Source organism: Bacillus rossius, chromosome 12, assembly GCF_032445375.1.
Source record: "Bacillus rossius redtenbacheri isolate Brsri chromosome 12, Brsri_v3, whole genome shotgun sequence".
Classification (NCBI taxonomy): Eukaryota; Metazoa; Arthropoda; class Insecta; order Phasmatodea; family Bacillidae; genus Bacillus; species Bacillus rossius.
Window position 1 is genome coordinate 6,695,610 of NC_086339.1, and position 18,634 is coordinate 6,714,243.

Sequence of the window (18,634 nt, forward strand, 5' to 3'; positions counted from 1 at the left end):
ACGGGGTATAGTTTCAGGAGAACTAAGATCGCGCCAGGGTAGGAGTCTGTCACAAGACACGAGCGTTCACGAACGTTTCCGAGGAGCGGAAATGACATCGGTGGCGCGCAACGCTCGACCCGAGGACGGGTTTTTCCTGGCGGGAAACGAGAATGCAAACGAGAAGGGCCAAGGTCTCGGCCAAGTGCAGCTAGCGGTCACGCGACGCCTGTTCCTCGCAGGAGTGAGCGGGAGTGTCCTCATGTGGTCGGACGGGCGCTTGTGCCCAGGGGGTAGGAACCGGGGGGAACAGGGGGGACGTGTCCCCTGAACTTTTTGGGTGGAGGGGACTGTCCCCCCCAACTTTCTAGACCGTGAATTTTATAATATTATTCTGCCCAACTTTATTTGTAATTTCACCATTCATCAAATTTTATCTTAAGGAAACAATAATAATTTTAACATTGATGTATCCAATGGTTAGATACAAAAACTGCTTAAAAAGCGCTATTTTGCACTTCTAAAATCAAAATTTTCCGGTGGAGGACCCCCGGTAAGAGGGGAATGGGTTTAAATGACATCAATATCATTATTTGTCCCCCCCAACTTTATGAACACAGCTACACCAATGCTTGCAACGATACAAGGAACTACCAAGTCCCCATTATTCGCTACGTGCAGTTTTAATACAAGATTGCGATCCCGTCACTTTGCTGAAACGACGGAGGGGCGCCAATGTGCGATTTTTAGATTAAGGGTGGCTCACGGTACAGTAAGGCCCGTTCTACAGTGGCACGTAAACGGTGACAGATTTCCCCGACACATTTCACTATCACGTCACTGCTGCTTCCACAATGCACAGAAACTTAAAAATGTCACCCAATCACACTGTGACTTAATTAAATATTTTTTTTAATCCTCAATTTTTTTTTTTAATCGCGGTGCAGTGCAGAACCAAAGTAACAATCGCCACTCCAACACTTTGGCCTAAAACGGGTGGATGTTGCATCAGCTGTGGCCGCATATTGCCTAGTTAGCTGTTAAGAAAACCGAGTTAATTAATTATTAATTTTACGAGAGCTGGTACATAGGGTACATTCCGGAAAGGCTAGGAGTGGGAGGCGGATAGGGGCAAGCAGCCCCCCCCCCCCCCATTTTTTTTCTTCTTAATTTTCAAGGTGGGTGGAGGGGGGAATATAAAAGGGGGAAAAAAAGTTACCTATTTAGTAATTGTATTACACTATGAACCCTATTTCATCATGAAAAAGGTTGAATTCTGAAAAATGTGGTCTCCCCTTAACGCATCACATTCATGTGATGAGGGTCATGGCACTTGGTATGGCCCAACTTATGAACACCAGGAGTTGGGGACCAAGTGGCTCGGGAAGCCAATTATAACATCGGAGAACTCGTCGCCTTTAAGCCTCTGCACGCATAACAGTACAGTGTAAAACTCCATCAAACAAAGCCACAAACCCCTACAAATCGCAGATACAGAATGATGGTCAGAGGAGGGCCAAATTAAATTTTCTAATACAATTTTAGTGCATTTAGAATTTAAATATTTATTACAGTTCATTTGTGTTTCAAAAACATTGTAGGTATCATCTATATCACCACAGTAAAATGATACTTCAGTAAGGATACGGAATTAGGAGAAGATCTGAAAATTATTCAGGGTACAAGGGAGGCCATGCCGTTATGTCTCCCCCTCCCCTTCTGGACCTGCCAATGCCTCCCAATGTATCCACCAGCGGTGAGTAGGACGGAGGGAACAGACATATCCCAACACCAATAAAAATATTTCCCTTGTTTTCATATTGTGTGATGGTTTCTCTGGCACCAACATGTCCTCATGAACGTCCGGAAGCTTCTGTGTCTGCATGAAACCAGAAGATTGAGCTTTTGTAGCACAGGTTTTAGTGCTTACAAAGTTGGTACAACTTGACCCCAGTGGCGGGGTTGCGCATCTGTTTTGTTCGGGCACACAGACCAGTTATGTGCAGTACCTTGTCGCGTGGCCCAACCTTCACTTAGGCAGTAGAGCTATTCCCGAGTTCACCCATAATTTTAACAAATATAAAATATTTCAACTGTAACAAATGATTTGCTGTTTACTATCATTACATGGGACTCAAACAACATGTACATACATTCAAGTGTAATGTTTTATAAAAGATAATGTACCAAAATTTGTTGTGCATTTAAATTTTCACATCAAACTATTTCATGCATTATCACTTCATTTGTAACATCTGTAGTGCACAGTAATTTTTTTTTTCATTCAACTTTATTCAAAACTCAACTTGACACAGAATCACACAATTTGATGGTGCTTAACTTCAAATCACCATTTTCATAAAATGCATATATTGTGTCACGTAGACCTACATGAAATATTCTATTGCAAAGTTTGAATTATAATATTTGTAAGTTTGCCATGAAAATTTTTAGTACATACATAACCAAACTAACATTTTAAAATAGGAATGAAGTGCTAGACATAGGTACATCAAACCGTTATCATGAACCCAATAATCTGCATGACCTCAGTAAACCACAAATTGTTGCAAGGGAGTATTAAAAAAAAACATAAAAACTATAGACAAGAGTATACACATCGTAAAGACTAAAAAAAAATCAAAATAATGCTGAGTAATTACTTAAATAAAATTAAATTCAGCCAAACCACACTGTGTAATAAATACCTAAACGCATAAAACCCAGCTAAAAAAAAAAAAATTGATTTTTCAGCACCTTGTAAAAAAAATTAATTATTACTTAAAGTCCTCTCATAATGGCAGTATATAAGAGATGGAAAAGGAGTGATAAGATCAGAACAGAGCACTGATGAAATGTATAGGTGGGAGGAACGAGTGTACTCCGAAAACCCATCAGCCAATGGCAATGGCCACCACGTTTCCCAAAAATTTGCGTGACTCCACCAGGAATCCTGATTGGGAGAGCCACTAAATTTTTGACGTGACAACGTCTAATCGATGAACGCCGGCTGCACGCACGAAAAAGTGTCCCGTATTGCACATTGTCCCGTTATGCTGTGTCCCGTTACGCTCGTACGCTTGTGCCGCATATATCTCTCTTCCACTCGATTGAAACAACCATCGATTTGACTTTTTCGAGGCACATTAAACTTGAAACACTCCCATTGGTTTCCTACTTTTCCTATCATCGTCCTATCCTTAACAGAACAACACAGATTGGAAGAAGTTAAATAGCAAACATGTACAAAAGTTATAGTTAAAATAATTTGTTCGTTAAAGTATTAAACATATTTGAATTAATGAGTGCAAATAAAAGTAAATTTATCAATTAAATTGTAGATTTCATTTCACTCCTTCTTTGTATCCATACAAAATAGTGATAATTCAATAAAAATGATTCCATTTTATTCATAAAAGTATGCAATCATTTCATCAATGTTTTGTTATGACATTGTCACATTATACAATCGTCTGTAAACCGACTTTACAGACAACCAATTTTTTTTAAAAAGTTATTTGCTTGTCTGGACTGGATGAACAACTGCCCGCGGCACAAGAAACCAGGAATGACCAACAAAAGCAACGAGTGAATGGTAGGAATGTTATAAACTAGACGGGACAGAATCATTAGCTTTTCAAGGTTTTGGGAAAACCTAATTTTTACTAAAATAAAATAAAAGAGTTTGAAGTCGAGAGCTGCATGTGAACAGTTACCTAATCGAAAACTGTATACACCACATGATTTCCAGCTTTCAGTACATGCTACGACATACACAAAAAATTTGTGCAAGTTCACCAAAATCATTATGAAATTAAGGACTTCTTTGGTAAAAAGAAAATGCTTTTTATAAACAAGTATGATTATATTATGAATTAATTTTAAATCACACACTTAAACAAAACATATTAGAAGAATATTAATTTAAGATACTATGCTTCCTGCACACAGCAGTGTATCCTTTTGTTTTTATAATAATAATAAAACCATTCTACATGTTTCAATTTCCATTTTACGGAATTTGTTTTGTGGATTAAGTTTACGAGAATACGGACTGTTTATATTTTTTCTGAATACGTAAGTAGTTGGACGTAATTTTATTTATGAGCGATAGGTGTCCAGAGGGGTATATTAGGACACTCACTGCCTCCAATCAGTATAACACCACAGAAGGAACTTGCGAAGTAACAACTAACAATAGTTTCAAAAAGAAAAATATAAATTAAATAATATATTAACCTTCAATACTTCTGTTCGGACTTTGTGACTTATGTCCTTGTTGTGTGAAGTGTTACTTGTGCCCCTTTTGCGTGTCGTATAAACAGTTCGGCAAGATGGCGGGCCGCATACAGTAGGGTCGTTTGTTTTGTATTTGGCTATCGTTTCGTTGTCATATTTGTATTCACTAAATCAGACTTTTAATATATTTATGGTCCTCCGGAAGAAATTCGTTGAAATAAAGAACAACTTCTTAACATATTTTATAGTTGTGAGGTCTTTTAGTAATTTAATTAATAAATAGTTTTTCACAACTATTTGCAAATACAATATCATCTCTAAACTATACATTTCAAACATACATATTGACTATTGAATTTAATAGGTGCACATTTTTTATAATATAATTCCATAATGTAGAATCCATGCTGTCTTTTTTTTTTTTGGCATCAATTAAGAAGCCCTTTTTTTTAAAGCAAACATTACCCAATATGTAAAATTTAGTAACTATTCATTACAATATTTGAGTAAAATTTGTCTAGGACTATCCTTCAGATAAATGATTACCTACAGCTAAATGAAGTTCATTCATAAAAACTTTTCAACAAAAATTGTGCACAACCATTGAAAAAGGTTATTTTAAGGTACACAAGAAAGACAAAGTTGTGATTACAATCATCAGCTGCAATGCAATGAATTCTCTATAGATTTGTTGTTGTAACTACAAGCAGAGAAATACGTAACGCAGTACGTAACAAAGTGCAAACAAGCTACATCTTCCACCCTGCATACCAACATTGCTTGGCTAAAATTTTTTTAAAGTTTAACAAGTAACGATAGAACAATACAATAATTTTAAACACCATGTTAACACTTCATCATTGTATTTCATGTAGCTGAGTGTGAATACTTCTATGAAAATTATACATTGCCTCGGTTGCGGACCAATTTGGTATTCATGCCAACTTAAAACTGAGCGTGTGTAATCAAAACATACCAATGCACATAAATTACTAATGATAACTGAAATTAAATAACACTTGTACACTTGGTCTACCTTTTGTGTTGACATTCATTGAATTACTGTAGTGAACACCTTGAAACATACATGCATGTACATCTAGACATTAACATGGTTTGCAGCAGATTAAAGATGTGATGGTGTCCAAGCACACTATACATAAAAGAACGTTAACACTCGCTCACTACATCAAGCAAGAATCTAAAACCAATGCGACTAATCATTGGAATGACAATCTTAAAAAAACCAGTATGTAATCTTAATACAAAATAATGTTTTAAAAAATAATCACATTTACTGAGGAGTTATTTCCAAGTATGTACTTGACTAACTGCAAATCATGCCATAACTGAAAAAAATATTTCACATTACAGTACTTAGCATAAAATTATTTTACCATTATGATTTCTTACATAAATAAAAAAAAATTGAAATGCATTCAGCCACATACTATTTGATTTCTTTTATCTATTTAATACATTCAGAGCTACTGATACGCTGCAAAAACTAGACTAAAGACACACTGAACATGATTCACATGGGTTATGGCCACCATATTTGTAATTCAGCCGAAATCAGCCGGTGCTTCAGAGCTGACGGAGACTAACGTTCCGGACACATGTCTGGCAGTGTTTGCGTCAAAGGTATGTAATATTGTCAATTAAAAAGAATTATATAACACACTGCACAGTATTATACTAATCAAGTTTGGTAAATCATATTAGGCAATTTCCTTGTTTTTTTTACAGGTTTTAAAGTTCTTTTTTTCAATTCCACGAGTTTCCCGTTTTCCAGATTTTCCCAGTCTGGGAGACCCTTGGTTTAGTTATGGTTTGTTGATGTCACACCAGCCAATCATAAGCAAGCATAGATGATATATCGTTCTGACGCATGTACTTGCAAAACCTGTTCAGTATGAATGGAAAGCAACCCAGATCAGAAAATTTTCAGAATGCATGCAACCAATAAACCGAGTTACACACATTGCAACGAAGTACATATAGTTCTAAGTGCCGTGTAACCATGGCCTAAAATAACTTTTTCCCACCAACTGTGGTGGATTTTCTTTTGGTTCAGTAAGTCAAGGGAGGAAATGTTTGCCAAGCCAGCATCCCAGTAGGACATAACGGTATTGCATGTCTCAAGAGTCCAGCGTGCTCGGGAGTTCCCGATGATACTCGTGCACTGAAGGACACGAACTGTGCCACGCCTGGCTACCGGGCAAGAACTTGTAAAAAATATTTACCGACACAATAAATATCAGTTAATAAAAATTTTAAAAAATACTAGAGTACTGATGTGAGTAATCAACAACCCAAAAATTATGTACTTGCAGATATTCCCAGTATTCGCGAGACATCTGCTCGTGATGACTAGATTACGACTGGACTGGTGGGCAGGCGAGCGCTAGCCAGGAGCCAGGCACACGTCGTCGTCCACGTCCATGTCCTCCAGCAGCAGGAAGGTCTTGAGGGACGCCGGCAGGTGCAGCGCGCGCACCCGCTCGTAGACGTGCTCGCCCGCCGCGCGGCGCAGCACCAGGCGGCACAGGTCCACCAGCCGCAGCGGGCTGTGCTTCATGTGCAGCAGCCAGGCGGTGAGGCCGTCGGGGGGCGCATCGCGCGGCGGGGGCAGGTCGGGGGTGAAGCGCTGCAGGTCGAAGCCCGCGTACACCAGCATGCGCGCCAGCGCCGCGTGCCTGCGCTTGCGCGCCAGGAACAGGATGTCCACCACGCACACGCCCGCGTCGTACAGGTTGACGTCGGTGCCGTGGCGGATGAGCAGCGCCGCCGCCCGGTAGCGCTTCATCAGCACCGCGCGGAACAGAGGCGTGTCGCCGCCCGTGCACGTCCGCACGTTCAGCCCCGCCCCACGGCTCTTCAGCAGCGCGAACAGCGACTCGAACGCGGAGAAGTTCGACTCGAAGGCGTACTCAACCGCCTTGTGCAGCGCCGTGCTGCCCGTCAGGGCGTTCGGGTAGTTCACGGACGCTCCTGGGAACAGCCCGTGCGACGCGCAACCTCATCACACATCACATAGCTCTGCACCACTCACGGTCAACACACAACCTCATCACACATCACAGATGCTCCTGGGAACAGCCCGTGCAACACACAACCTCATTACACATCACAGACGCTCCTGGGAACAGACGTGCAACACACAACCTCATTACACATCACAGACGCTCCTGGGAACAGCCCGTGCAACACACAACCTCATTACACATCACAGAGCTCTGCACCACTCACGGTCAACACACAACCTCATCACACATCACAGATGCTCCTGGGAACAGCCCGTGCAACACACAACCTCATTACACATCACAGACGCTCCTGGGAACAGACGTGCAACACACAACCTCATTACACATCACAGACGCTCCTGGGAACAGCCCGTGCAACACACAACCTCATTACACATCACAGACGCTCCTGGGAACAGCCCGTGCAACACACAACCTCATTACACATCACAGACGCTCCTGGGAACAGACGTGCAACACACAACCTCATTACACATCACAGACGCTCCTGGGAAATGCCCGTGCAACACACAACCTCATTACACATCACAGACGCTCCTGGGAACAGCCCGTGCAACACACAACCTCATTACACATCACAGACGCTCCTGGGAACAGCCCGTGCAACACACAACCTCATTACACATCAAAGACGCTCCTGGGAACAGCCCGTGCAACACACAACCTCATTAAACATCACAGACGCTCCTGGGAACAGCCCGTGCAACACACAACCTCATTACACATCACAGATGCTCCTGGGAACAGCCCGTGCAACACACAACCTCATTACACATCACAGACGCTCCTGGGAACAGCCCGTGCAACACACAACCTCATTACACATCACAGATGCTCCTGGGAACAGCCCGTGCAACACACAACCTCATTACACATCAAAGATGCTCCTGGGAACAGCCCGTGCAACACGCAACCTCATTACACATCACAGAGCTCTGCACCACTCACGGTCATGTTTCAGTTGAGAAGGAGAATGGAGTAGTAGTACCCACTAATGATGGCTATCAAATATGAACATAGCAAGATATCTTACAGAAACCGAGAGGCAAATAGTGAAGCGAGCACCAACAAGTGTACAATAAAATAGAGGACTACAAGAAAAAATAAATCAATTTATTAAATATGGCTAACATCTAATCAACGTCAGAGTCATAAGTTATTATAAGGGATGGCAAGGCGTGATAAGATGATAAGAAAACGTTGATGAAAAGAAGGGGAGAGGTAATCCGCGGTAGCCAAGTAAACATACTGCTTTACTGCTATGTCCACATCTTCCCACTTGCGAAAAATCGGGTTTTGGGCACGCTGGGAATCAAACTCAGATCGCTTGGTGGGAAACAGTGATCTGAATCTCAGCCAACTTGGCCCTTAATGGAGGACTAAATGAAGGTAACGCTGTTTTCTTTTACATGAATTTCTATTGCCATTGTGCACTCACAATTGCAATAGATGAATTAATAATGTGACGAATAAACAAACAATAATTGTTCTTTCCTTAATAGCTATTCGTTTCCTTTATTGTCCTCATGTGTTCAGTGTTCAGCCAAAGCTTATTTTACGCCATTCCGCATGTAAGCAGGAGCTCCTCTGGAGAGAAAAGCCAAAAGTTTTCAGGGCTGATTTACCTCGTGCCTACTAAATAGTGCTAGTGACAAATTATTGCAGACACACATTTAGCTAACAGTGTTGGAAATATGTTAACTAGTAAACAGGTTAAATAATCTTTCTAATAATAGAAAACTTAAGTTTATGCTTTTTAAACTTCTTATTAGAACTGAAATATATATTTTATATTATTAACGTTATAATTTTAACATTTATTTAAATGTACTTTAAATGTATTTAGACATACATTTGTGCTGTAAAATAATTTTAACGGGAGTAGTGTCTTGATTAAAATGGTAAGTCAGCATACAAACTTACCTGATTGGAAAATAAATTATTTTGATTAACATACTCTCTTATGGAAAACACGTACGTATTTGATTAGCGCCATTTTGATTAGTGCTATGATTTTACCTGAAACGAATTAAGAGTGTTACTTCAAGGGGCGGGTGTAAACTGATGATGATTTACTTTTTCAGGACTCTGATCACATTTGTGACCTTTTTCAACACTTTAGCTACTCACAGTGGCGCAACAACAGGGGGGGGGGGGGGGAAGGGTATTTTGCCCCCCCCCCCCCCCCCCCCTCTGAAACCTTGAAGTGGGGGCAAAAAGGGGCAAAGAAAGTGCTGTGTAATCAATTTTTAGATAATAAAACTGCTTAAATAGCACCATTTTCCACCTTGAAATACAAATTTTCCCGGGGGAGGACCCCTGGACCCCCTGCTTCAAAAGGGGGGATCGATGATTCTTTATAATAAGGTATATTGCCCCCCCTTTGGAAATTTAGTTGTTGCGCCCCTGGCTACTCATATGACCTCATCTACAGTTTGTGTGATTTCGGAGACTCTGATGACCTGCCCGGGACCCGACAGGGCGAGGCGACGCTAACCGTGCTGCAGCAGCAGCTCGACGAGCGGGCAGTGCAGCACGCTGGCGGCGAGGATGAGGGGCGTGTTGCCGCTGTCGTCGCGCAGGTTGGCGATGCAGCCCGCGCGCAGCAGCAGCCGCGCCATGTCGTAGTGGCGGTGCAGCACGGCGTAGTGCAGCAGGTGGTGGGACTGCGTCACCTTGGCCCCGGCGTCCAGCAGCATGCGGCACGTCGCCATGTCCTTGTGCCACACCGCCTCGCACAGCGGCGTGTAGCCTGCGCACACCCCCGCAACAGCCTTCGTGACGGCTGTGCCGCTTCCTCGACGGCTCTGGGTCGCAGTCTCGTGACGAACCCAGTACCTCAATGCCCGCTCACAACGAGCTCCTCAGTGCAGACTGTGCTAAGGCAAATGTATATGCGTAGAGGTGGGTTGCAGAGTATCAATCCGCTACTTTGTAACTTATACACGCCTGTATCAAGTACTGCATACGAGTACACTATTCAAGTATCAAGTACTTCAGTGTCAGTTCAGAATTCACCTGGAACAACACCCCGGCCAATGTGCGCAGAACCCGATTGCAGATTACGGTCACTTGGGCGGAGCTTGTGAAAGTGGAGGGAGCGGCACGACGAATAAGGGATAAAGAAGGGAAAGAATGTAGGAGTGGAAGCACAGGGGAAGGCGTTGAAGGAGAGGCGCAGAGCGAAATTGTTACGAGTCGTTTTGTTTTTGTCCCATATCAAAGTACGCTCAATGCGCAGTGCGTGCTTCTTGCGAAGACTGAAGACTAAGATTACGAAAGGCGTGGAAAGAGAACACAGATACCTTTTTTCGACTACGAAGAATGTAAAATGAGAAAACTGATACCTTTTTATGAAGAACGTGGAAAGAGAAAACTGATACCTTTTTACGCTGGTGATGATGGCACGGAGGATGTGTAACCTGTAACGAGAATGCTGATACCTTGTTGCTTCCTGGGACCGCTACTGCTGTAGCTGATACAGAAGTATCAGCTACTTGTAACCAGTATATTACTGTATCAGTAATTGGTAGGAACTGATACCAAAAATTGCTGTAACAACCCACCTCTAGACGGAATGTCACGCAGGTTTGCATGGACAATTATGACAACGGGCTCTTCAAGTCGGGGTTTCGGGAATCAAACCCACAACCTTCCTCACAAAAGCATGACATGTTAGTAACGATAATCTACACAGGACCCTCTTTGGAACATTGCTGTTGCATCATCTCCCTAACACACATTAAGAAAAAAATAACGCGGTACTTCTTCAATCACACAGTGTAACGTCAAAACGTTCTACCACCTGCTCAAAGGAGACAGTCCCGTTTTCTTGGCAAAAAGGCTATTAGTACACTCACTACTTAAATTGTCTTCATCAAATGTGCTGGCTACATAATAAATAGAGACAAGATTTTATGGTTTTATTTTTATTTCAACCTTGTGTATAAATCAGAGTAGTTTGGTGTTATTGTTTTAATTTTAATATAAGCTGTTTTGTAATACTTACTCCACCAAATTAGTGGTAAAATTTATATGCTGCGTTATTATGATAAAATAATTTGTAATAAATTAGTCCGAAAAGATATTTTTAGAACAATAAAAATAAATTAGCAAGCATTTGTGGTTTATAAGTGATTCAAAATAAGGGATTCACAATTTAAAAACTTAAATTAATTTTTTCTGATCCATGCACTTTGGTACAATTTTTTGTCTCAGTAATCATTCCTTAAAGTTCAAACATTAAAAGATTACTTCTTTACCATTCAAATTAATTTTTGGTTAAATGCTACTTAATTTCATGATAAAACTTACATTTCAGTGCTTTATATTAACTTGAATTTAGTTTTTTGCTGTTTTTTTGACATGCTTTCGGTGTTATTTTGGTTTTATCTCAACTCAACATATAATCTTGTCCCTAAAAATAAAATGTTTTCACCCCTACCTAAATTTTTTTTAGAAAACCACCTTTGCAAAAAAAAAAATTCTTTTTAAACTGCTAATCATTAAGTGACTGTGTTTCAACACCCAAGCATTAAAAAGTAAGACAGGAAAATAAGCTCTAAGTGTAGTCCAACACGTCCCACGTTCAGGAGCACAGCGATGCCGGATAAACAATTTTGTCCAACTATCGAATGTCGATATATAGAAGTATTAATCAGCGCTTAGGGCCCTGTCGCTAGGGAGCCCCATGCCAAATCTTTTGATTTTTATATTGCTTGTTTGTCTAGTTTTCTTTTTAAAATGTAGACATTAATCAGTAAATGAATATTAGCACATAAAATTCAAGTGCCGGTCAGTAAAAATTCAAATACATGATTTCGTACCAGAAAAATTTTAAAATATTTCACTGTCACATATAATTGCGCGAACAACGGAATTAATTGTGAACATTTATAAAACTGACCTAAGGATAATATATCAAGAAAGAATATCAACATTTCTTAAGGTAACTAGGCAAAACCATTGTCGAAAAATTAAGTTTCAGGTTGGCTCAATATCTTGTTTGAAAGAGTTATTTTTTCAAATGTTTCCAAGGGGGAAGGAGGAGAGGGGCCCTTCATAAAAGTAAACAGTCCAGGGCCGCCACTGCCTGGCCGCTGAGGTTAACAAATAGAATCCGCCTGAAGAAAATCTGAGCATGAATGAATAGACTGGTGCTGTATCACAGAACGTGCCGAACTACAAAGCCCATCGACTGTATTCTGTCTGGAGGCCGCCTGTTGCACGACCGAGTACCGTGTATCTCCTCGATGTTCACTTTGGCGCCGTCCTGGATGAGCAGCGCCACGACGTCGTGGTGGCAGCGCAGCACGGCCAGCATGAGCGGCGTGCGGTCCGACGAGTCGAGCGAGTCGATGCTGGCGCCCCGGTCCAGCAGCACGCGCGCCGTGCCGGCGAAGCCGCGCGTCGCAGCGATGTGCAGGGCCGACGTCTTGTCGCTCGTCTTGCAGTTGACGTCCACGCCCGCGCTCAGCAGCAGGGTCACCACGCCGTGGTGGTCCCGGGACGCGGCCAGGTGCAGCGCCGTGAGGTTGTCTGTGTCCCCCTGGTCCAGCCGGCAGCCTGGCGGGACCGGGCCGACCCATTGCGCACTTGCTTACACTTCGACACATATTCCAAATGGCAGCAGAGCCGAACTTCTGTTTGAAATTCTAGCAATGACTCTAAGTATGGCAACTAATACACCGATAAAAATACGACACTCAATATGTTTTGTGTCTAAAACTTTAATGAAAGGATTAAACATGCCAAAATAAAAAAAGCTATAAATAATTTGATCATACACATCTAACATTGCATTTCGGCGCTCCATTTATAATTAAATAAAAGTATGTACAGCTTAACTAGGTCACTAGACAGTAACACACAATGGACTTAGATCTGGGATTCTGGGGAAAGAAAAAAAAAATCACGGTCCATAGTAAGGAGCACTTTCTAGCATTTGCCTGATTTCAGGAGTCAGTCGAAAACCAATATCGGGACGTTCAGACCACGATTCGAACCGGCATCCTCTCAAATCACAGTTCAGTATTCAACAACTGTCACCACATCCCTACATTTAAAATTACCTGATTAATAGTAATTAATTATCATAGAAATTTGTAAACCTAAGCCACCTCAAACAAGAAAACAGTGCATCCACCAAAAAGCTGAGCCTTTATGAATCCACTAATGTGTCTTGCTCTTGTGGTGGGAGTCTTGGGTGCAATGCAACACCCTGGCACACTCACAGTCACGAGCACGGTTGGCGTCCGAGAGGTGCACAGCCCCCTGCAAGCTTGGCAGGCCAATCACTTCAAGACTCCAACACCCTGACTCACACACCACGTTGAATTTTTTTTATTTTTACCACTCATTTCTGTTAGGGCATATTTATAAAATTTTAACTCAATACCCCCCGTACATTTGTTGTCCTGCCACAAAATATCTTCAAAAGATATTCATATTATACATGTATTATCTTGGGTGTAAAAAGCCCACAACTGATAATAATCAAAAAGACTTGCACACATTTTTACACACATTAAACTAAGTGAATATCTGTTGAAAATATTTGTGGCAGAACACCAAATGCAAGAGAGGTACCGAGTTAAAATGTTATAAATAGCCCTTGAAACAATTTAATGACAAGAAAAGTGAAACTACCATACTACCAAAACTCTCCGAAACTTTAATTTAGGGCACTCGGCTGTCTGCAGAGCAAAGTGGCCTCACCTGCCGCCCACAGCAGGCGCAGGGCCTCGAGGTGTCCCTGCTCCGCTGCATAGTGCAACGCGCATCGCCCGTAGCCGTCCGCCTGGTTCACGTCGCACAGCTGCGGCAGCTGCAGCAGCGACCCCGTCTTGTCCAGGATGTCTGCGTACCAGCGGTAGTGCGACGTCCAGGGGTCCTCCTCCGCGGCCGCGCCCCGGGGCTCCCTCAGCTCCTCGTCCCACTCCAGCCTCTCCATGCCGTCGGGCGTCCGGACGTCGTTGAACGCCGGCGCCCCGCTCTCGACGACCCTGTTCCGGTTCGGGTCCGAACAAGGAGACACGGCGCCGTTCGCACCTCCGTCGTTGTAAATGACCACGAAGTAACCCAGGTTCCGTTTCGGCGAAGCGTCGGCACCGGGGGGACTCGAGCTGGCGCCCAGAACTTTGCAGGTACTCCCGGGAGAATCGAGGTCGCCCGCTCTACAGACCTCCCGAGCGGCACAGGCCTGCGTCCGGCCGGGTCCCTGGGGGAAGTCTTTCCTCTTCTTGCTCCTGTGTCGGTGGTGACCGGTGGCACCGCCGCAGATGCTTTCGTCGCTCAGAGACTTTGTCACGCTGTTGGAGCTCAAGAGGGTTTTGAGGATGGACACGTTGCCCATCTGAGCGGCGGTACCCAAAGCTGTCCTCCCACAGCTGCACACTGCGTTTATGTCAGCACCTGCAACATTGCTAGAGCGTTAACAAAGACCACATATTTCCACATTTACATACCTAGCATTTTGCTTATAATTTTAATCACATATGCCAGGTTACTTTTAATATGATGAGGAATTTAATTTGTGGTATCTGTTTTGTTGCTAATATGATGTAACTAAAGCTGCTATAGTCTGTTTCAGCGTGATTGTCTACCCTCCACCAACTTCTGTTAGCTACTTGGTCGTAACTCCTTAGTGTGGCCCAGATCTCTCAGCAAAATCTGTTACGTGCACTTTCGCAGGCACATAAATACACAGATTATAAACACGAATCCTATAGACATTTCCTCATTTCACACAAGTGCGCGCAGGTCAAAAAGGAAGTGCAGGTTGCCGTAAGAACAAACAAGTCCATGTACATACTGTTTATAGTTGTGGTTGAAATGTGTTCCTATCATCACAGAGAATGAGGATAAGTTTCATTTCTGGAAAACTGATGAAGGGGAACAGACCTTGCAACCACAAGAAAATATATATTTAATGAAAGAGAAAGGTGAGTTTCTGGAAGTTCTAATTGAGTGTTCTAATCTGGATGGACAATAATCAAAATATTAAGTTTTGTTAGTTTCAATTATTATAGTGCAGAGTTTTCATATGGCTTTGGCTATGATTGTGGGCAGACTTCAGGTTTCAGGGATGGTCATTACAAATCTGAGTAACTTTGATTAGGTAATGTCTTATTTTAAAACAGAGCTAAGCATGTTTTACAATAGTGTGTTGCCAATCAAGGCTTTGACACACATGATGGTTAGTTTAGATTAATGAATTGCACTCAATAGATCTGGTTTTGTATAAATAAGTTTTCAAAGAGATATTTGAAAAATAATTTTATACAAATTTTTTTTTCTAAATGACTAGTCTATCAAACTTCCACTGACTCCATAGTCAGTGTTGCCAATCACAAAAATCTACATAAAAATACACTCAAGATGATTAAAAATAAATTCGTATATTTATTGATTACAAATATTATAACACAAAATTAATGAACAGAAAATAATTAATAAGCTCTTATCAAATGTTTTATTTGGTTTTTAACGGGTTGTCTGTTTGAGAAGTAAATATCTTGCGATTATGTTTTTTACGTTTCGGCGTAATAATAAAACCGGCCTTAAAACAATGTGAAGGATGGCCATACCTTCTGCCAACAAACACGACACATTTTGCGTGTTTCCTTTCACGACAGCATCGTACAGCTTCTCCTCCAGACTTTCCATATTTAGTTCTTATTCTGTAAACACATGAAGGAAATACAAAATTGCTGAACTGGATGAACTTTATAAATATCCAATGACAAAAAAAACAACATTGAATTGAGGTTAAAGACATTGCCCCTGTCACAAAACGGCAAATAAATTGTACATCTTACCAATATTTTGTTAAATGATACATAGTACATATTAAAATCATATAGTAATAAACTTATGCACAAACTACGGGTATTTTCATTATATATTGTGTTTTAACACAAATGAAGCAGAAACACCATACCGACATAGATTATACGCACATCCAAGAAATTAGTAGTACAATCCCAACAACATTTAAGATTTTATTCATTGTATATCTTGAGATTGAAAATGGATGAAGGATACTAGTATTTAACACAAAATATGTTTTATTATAGAGCATAAAATTTTCAAACTTTTGGCCAGTTGGGTTCTAGCCCTGTCCGTACTTACCATCACGTGTTGGGCTATCGGAGAGCGTCTGCCAATGGAACCGTGAAATAATGTACATTTTTGTGTAAACTGACAATACATTTTTTAAGTAAGATGGACGGTGAAGAACGTACACGATAATTCATGTTATTTTCAGTTCTCCATTGTTAGAACTTTCGTGTTCAAAGGACTTTTATCTACAGATTGACATCATACATCCTGTGGCAGAAACGCCCGGTCCCCCACCCTGCCATCACTACACCCCGCTGGCGGAAAGCAACCCTAGCCCGTGCCTAGAGTCGAAGACGCAACTGTGTGGAAAGGCACCGCGGCTGATAAATCGATAGCCACTCATGCGGCTATCGAGTGTGGATGTGTTCGTCCGCTGTCAGGTGGATATAAATCCACCGAATGTAGGCCCCGAACTGTATTATATTTTCTTTAATTAGTAAATGTTAATTATAATTTCATCATTTGTAGCACTTAAGAATTCAAAGAATATTCGCTGTGCAATTAGACCACAACACTGGGCCGCATCGTTCTACCACTTAACGTACTTTGCGCTGGAAACGTGACCTCCGTCGGCATGCAGCTGCCAGTGGCGCACCAGTCGACGTCTGGTCCAGCGGAAGGGCAACCTAAGACGAAATAGAATGCTTGGTCTACATGCAATGTCAAACCACTTTTTAAACACATCACTGACTGTTTCCAAGTTTGCTTTTAACCAACATTCATACAGAAATTACATTTTATAATGCTAAAGCACATAGGTACAAAAAACATTCAGTGACCATGCACGTTTGAAATAAGTTATTCCATATGATAGCCTTCCAGCAGTGAAATTACATGGTCAAGGAATGCAGAAATTGTATTCAATTTCAGAAAATAGTCTGTTTTTTGGGCATCCTGCTTATCAGCACTGCTTGACAAAAAGAAGTGTCACTAGAGGCATTGTACTAGAAGTGTGGCTTTACCCAGCCAAAATTACCATAATAATTTATAATATGCAGTATATGGAATGGATATACCTAATTTTATTTGTGTTTTTTTTTAAGTATTTAAACTGGCTAATTTTATTTATTGAAGGGTTTGCATTAATTACATACTTTGCTTACTCATTTTCACTAATGGTGTTCTGGAGCATGGTTTAAAATATTCAGTGTTAGATTAACATATTTTTCATAGGTTCTATGTAATACGTAACACAAAAAAATTGTAAACTGGCCTAATGCTGATTTTTGATGGTTCATGAATTATGAAATAAAAATAAATAAATTGTAGCACAGGTGCAATGAGGAAATGTCCAGTACTTAATTGCTGGTACTGCAAGTTATCAACAGCCACAGCAACTCCAACTTCGCGGATGCCCCACACCAAGCGAGGAGAGCATATCAGGGAGATGAGAAGCGAGCTCTTCACGTCACTGTCTTGCCTAGGAAGCAGCTGTTAAGGTGCGTTGACTTGTGCGACGATGAAGCAGCCCGGCCACCAATGCCACAATCTCGCTCATGGTCCCAGAGAAATCAGCTAACTACTTCAAAACCTAGGACAGTACTAGCCACAGGAATTCGTCAACCTATCATCACACTTTGTCAGCTGTAGCATACTGTAGATACTTTTTTTCCCTTCAGGAAATCCCCAGGCATAGGCCAACTACTGAAAATTTTACACAGCACAATTCAGATCCACGGCCTCTCCACAGAGCTCCGATCTCCACAGGCAATTGCTCACTTTGGATGGCAACCAGTCAGTCTCGCGAATATTCACAAGCGTGATTGCACTTGAACTTTGACTTGACAGAAAAACCACTGACTCATACTGAACCATCAACCACGTTTTCCCCTTGCAAACAATTCTAGATATACCCAGCTGGGAACTGAGTATGGGTGGTCTTGATGGAACCGAGTAATTGACCATCCACAACCTGTGGGCCCTGGTTATAAAATGTTGCCAAAATGATCAATTTAACATACTTTAGCCATTTCATGCACATCCAAGTGACTGTCAAATGTGTTGATTCTCCAAGAACACGTCATAAAACAATGATGAGATCAAATCTTGCTGCGCAAATTTAGGTGTTCTGCAATAATAAAATACTTTACATCAATAACATTGTACATCTGAAACATCTCAGGAAAAGTTATGTTACATACTAAATTCAAAGTAATTTGGGTTAATTAAACATTGTTACATCCCACCAGAAACACGATGCCTTAATTCTTTTCTTGATAAACTTGACTACATGTTGGGTATTT

General features: G+C 41.5%; 1 protein-coding gene across 2 annotated transcripts; it reads right to left on the reverse strand.

Annotated features, from left to right (window-relative positions):
* Nucleotides 1-1,006: 1,006 nt before the first annotated feature.
* On the reverse strand, nt 1,007-16,638 carry LOC134537426 (ankyrin-3-like). Of its 2 annotated transcripts, none has more exons than XM_063377839.1 (6): nt 16,401-16,638; nt 15,857-15,949; nt 13,986-14,681; nt 12,507-12,833; nt 9,766-10,020; nt 1,007-7,212 (listed from the first exon to the last, which is right to left on the reverse strand). In XM_063377839.1, the coding sequence occupies exons 2-6, from the start codon at nt 15,933-15,935 to the stop codon at nt 6,626-6,628; spliced, it is 1,944 nt and encodes a 647-aa protein (XP_063233909.1). In that variant the 5' UTR covers nt 15,936-15,949; nt 16,401-16,638; the 3' UTR covers nt 1,007-6,625. The 2 variants fall into 2 exon arrangements, with proteins under 2 accessions (XP_063233909.1, XP_063233908.1); XM_063377838.1 differs by lacking the exon at nt 16,401-16,638 and adding an exon at nt 16,088-16,240.
* Nucleotides 16,639-18,634: the final 1,996 nt, after the last annotated feature.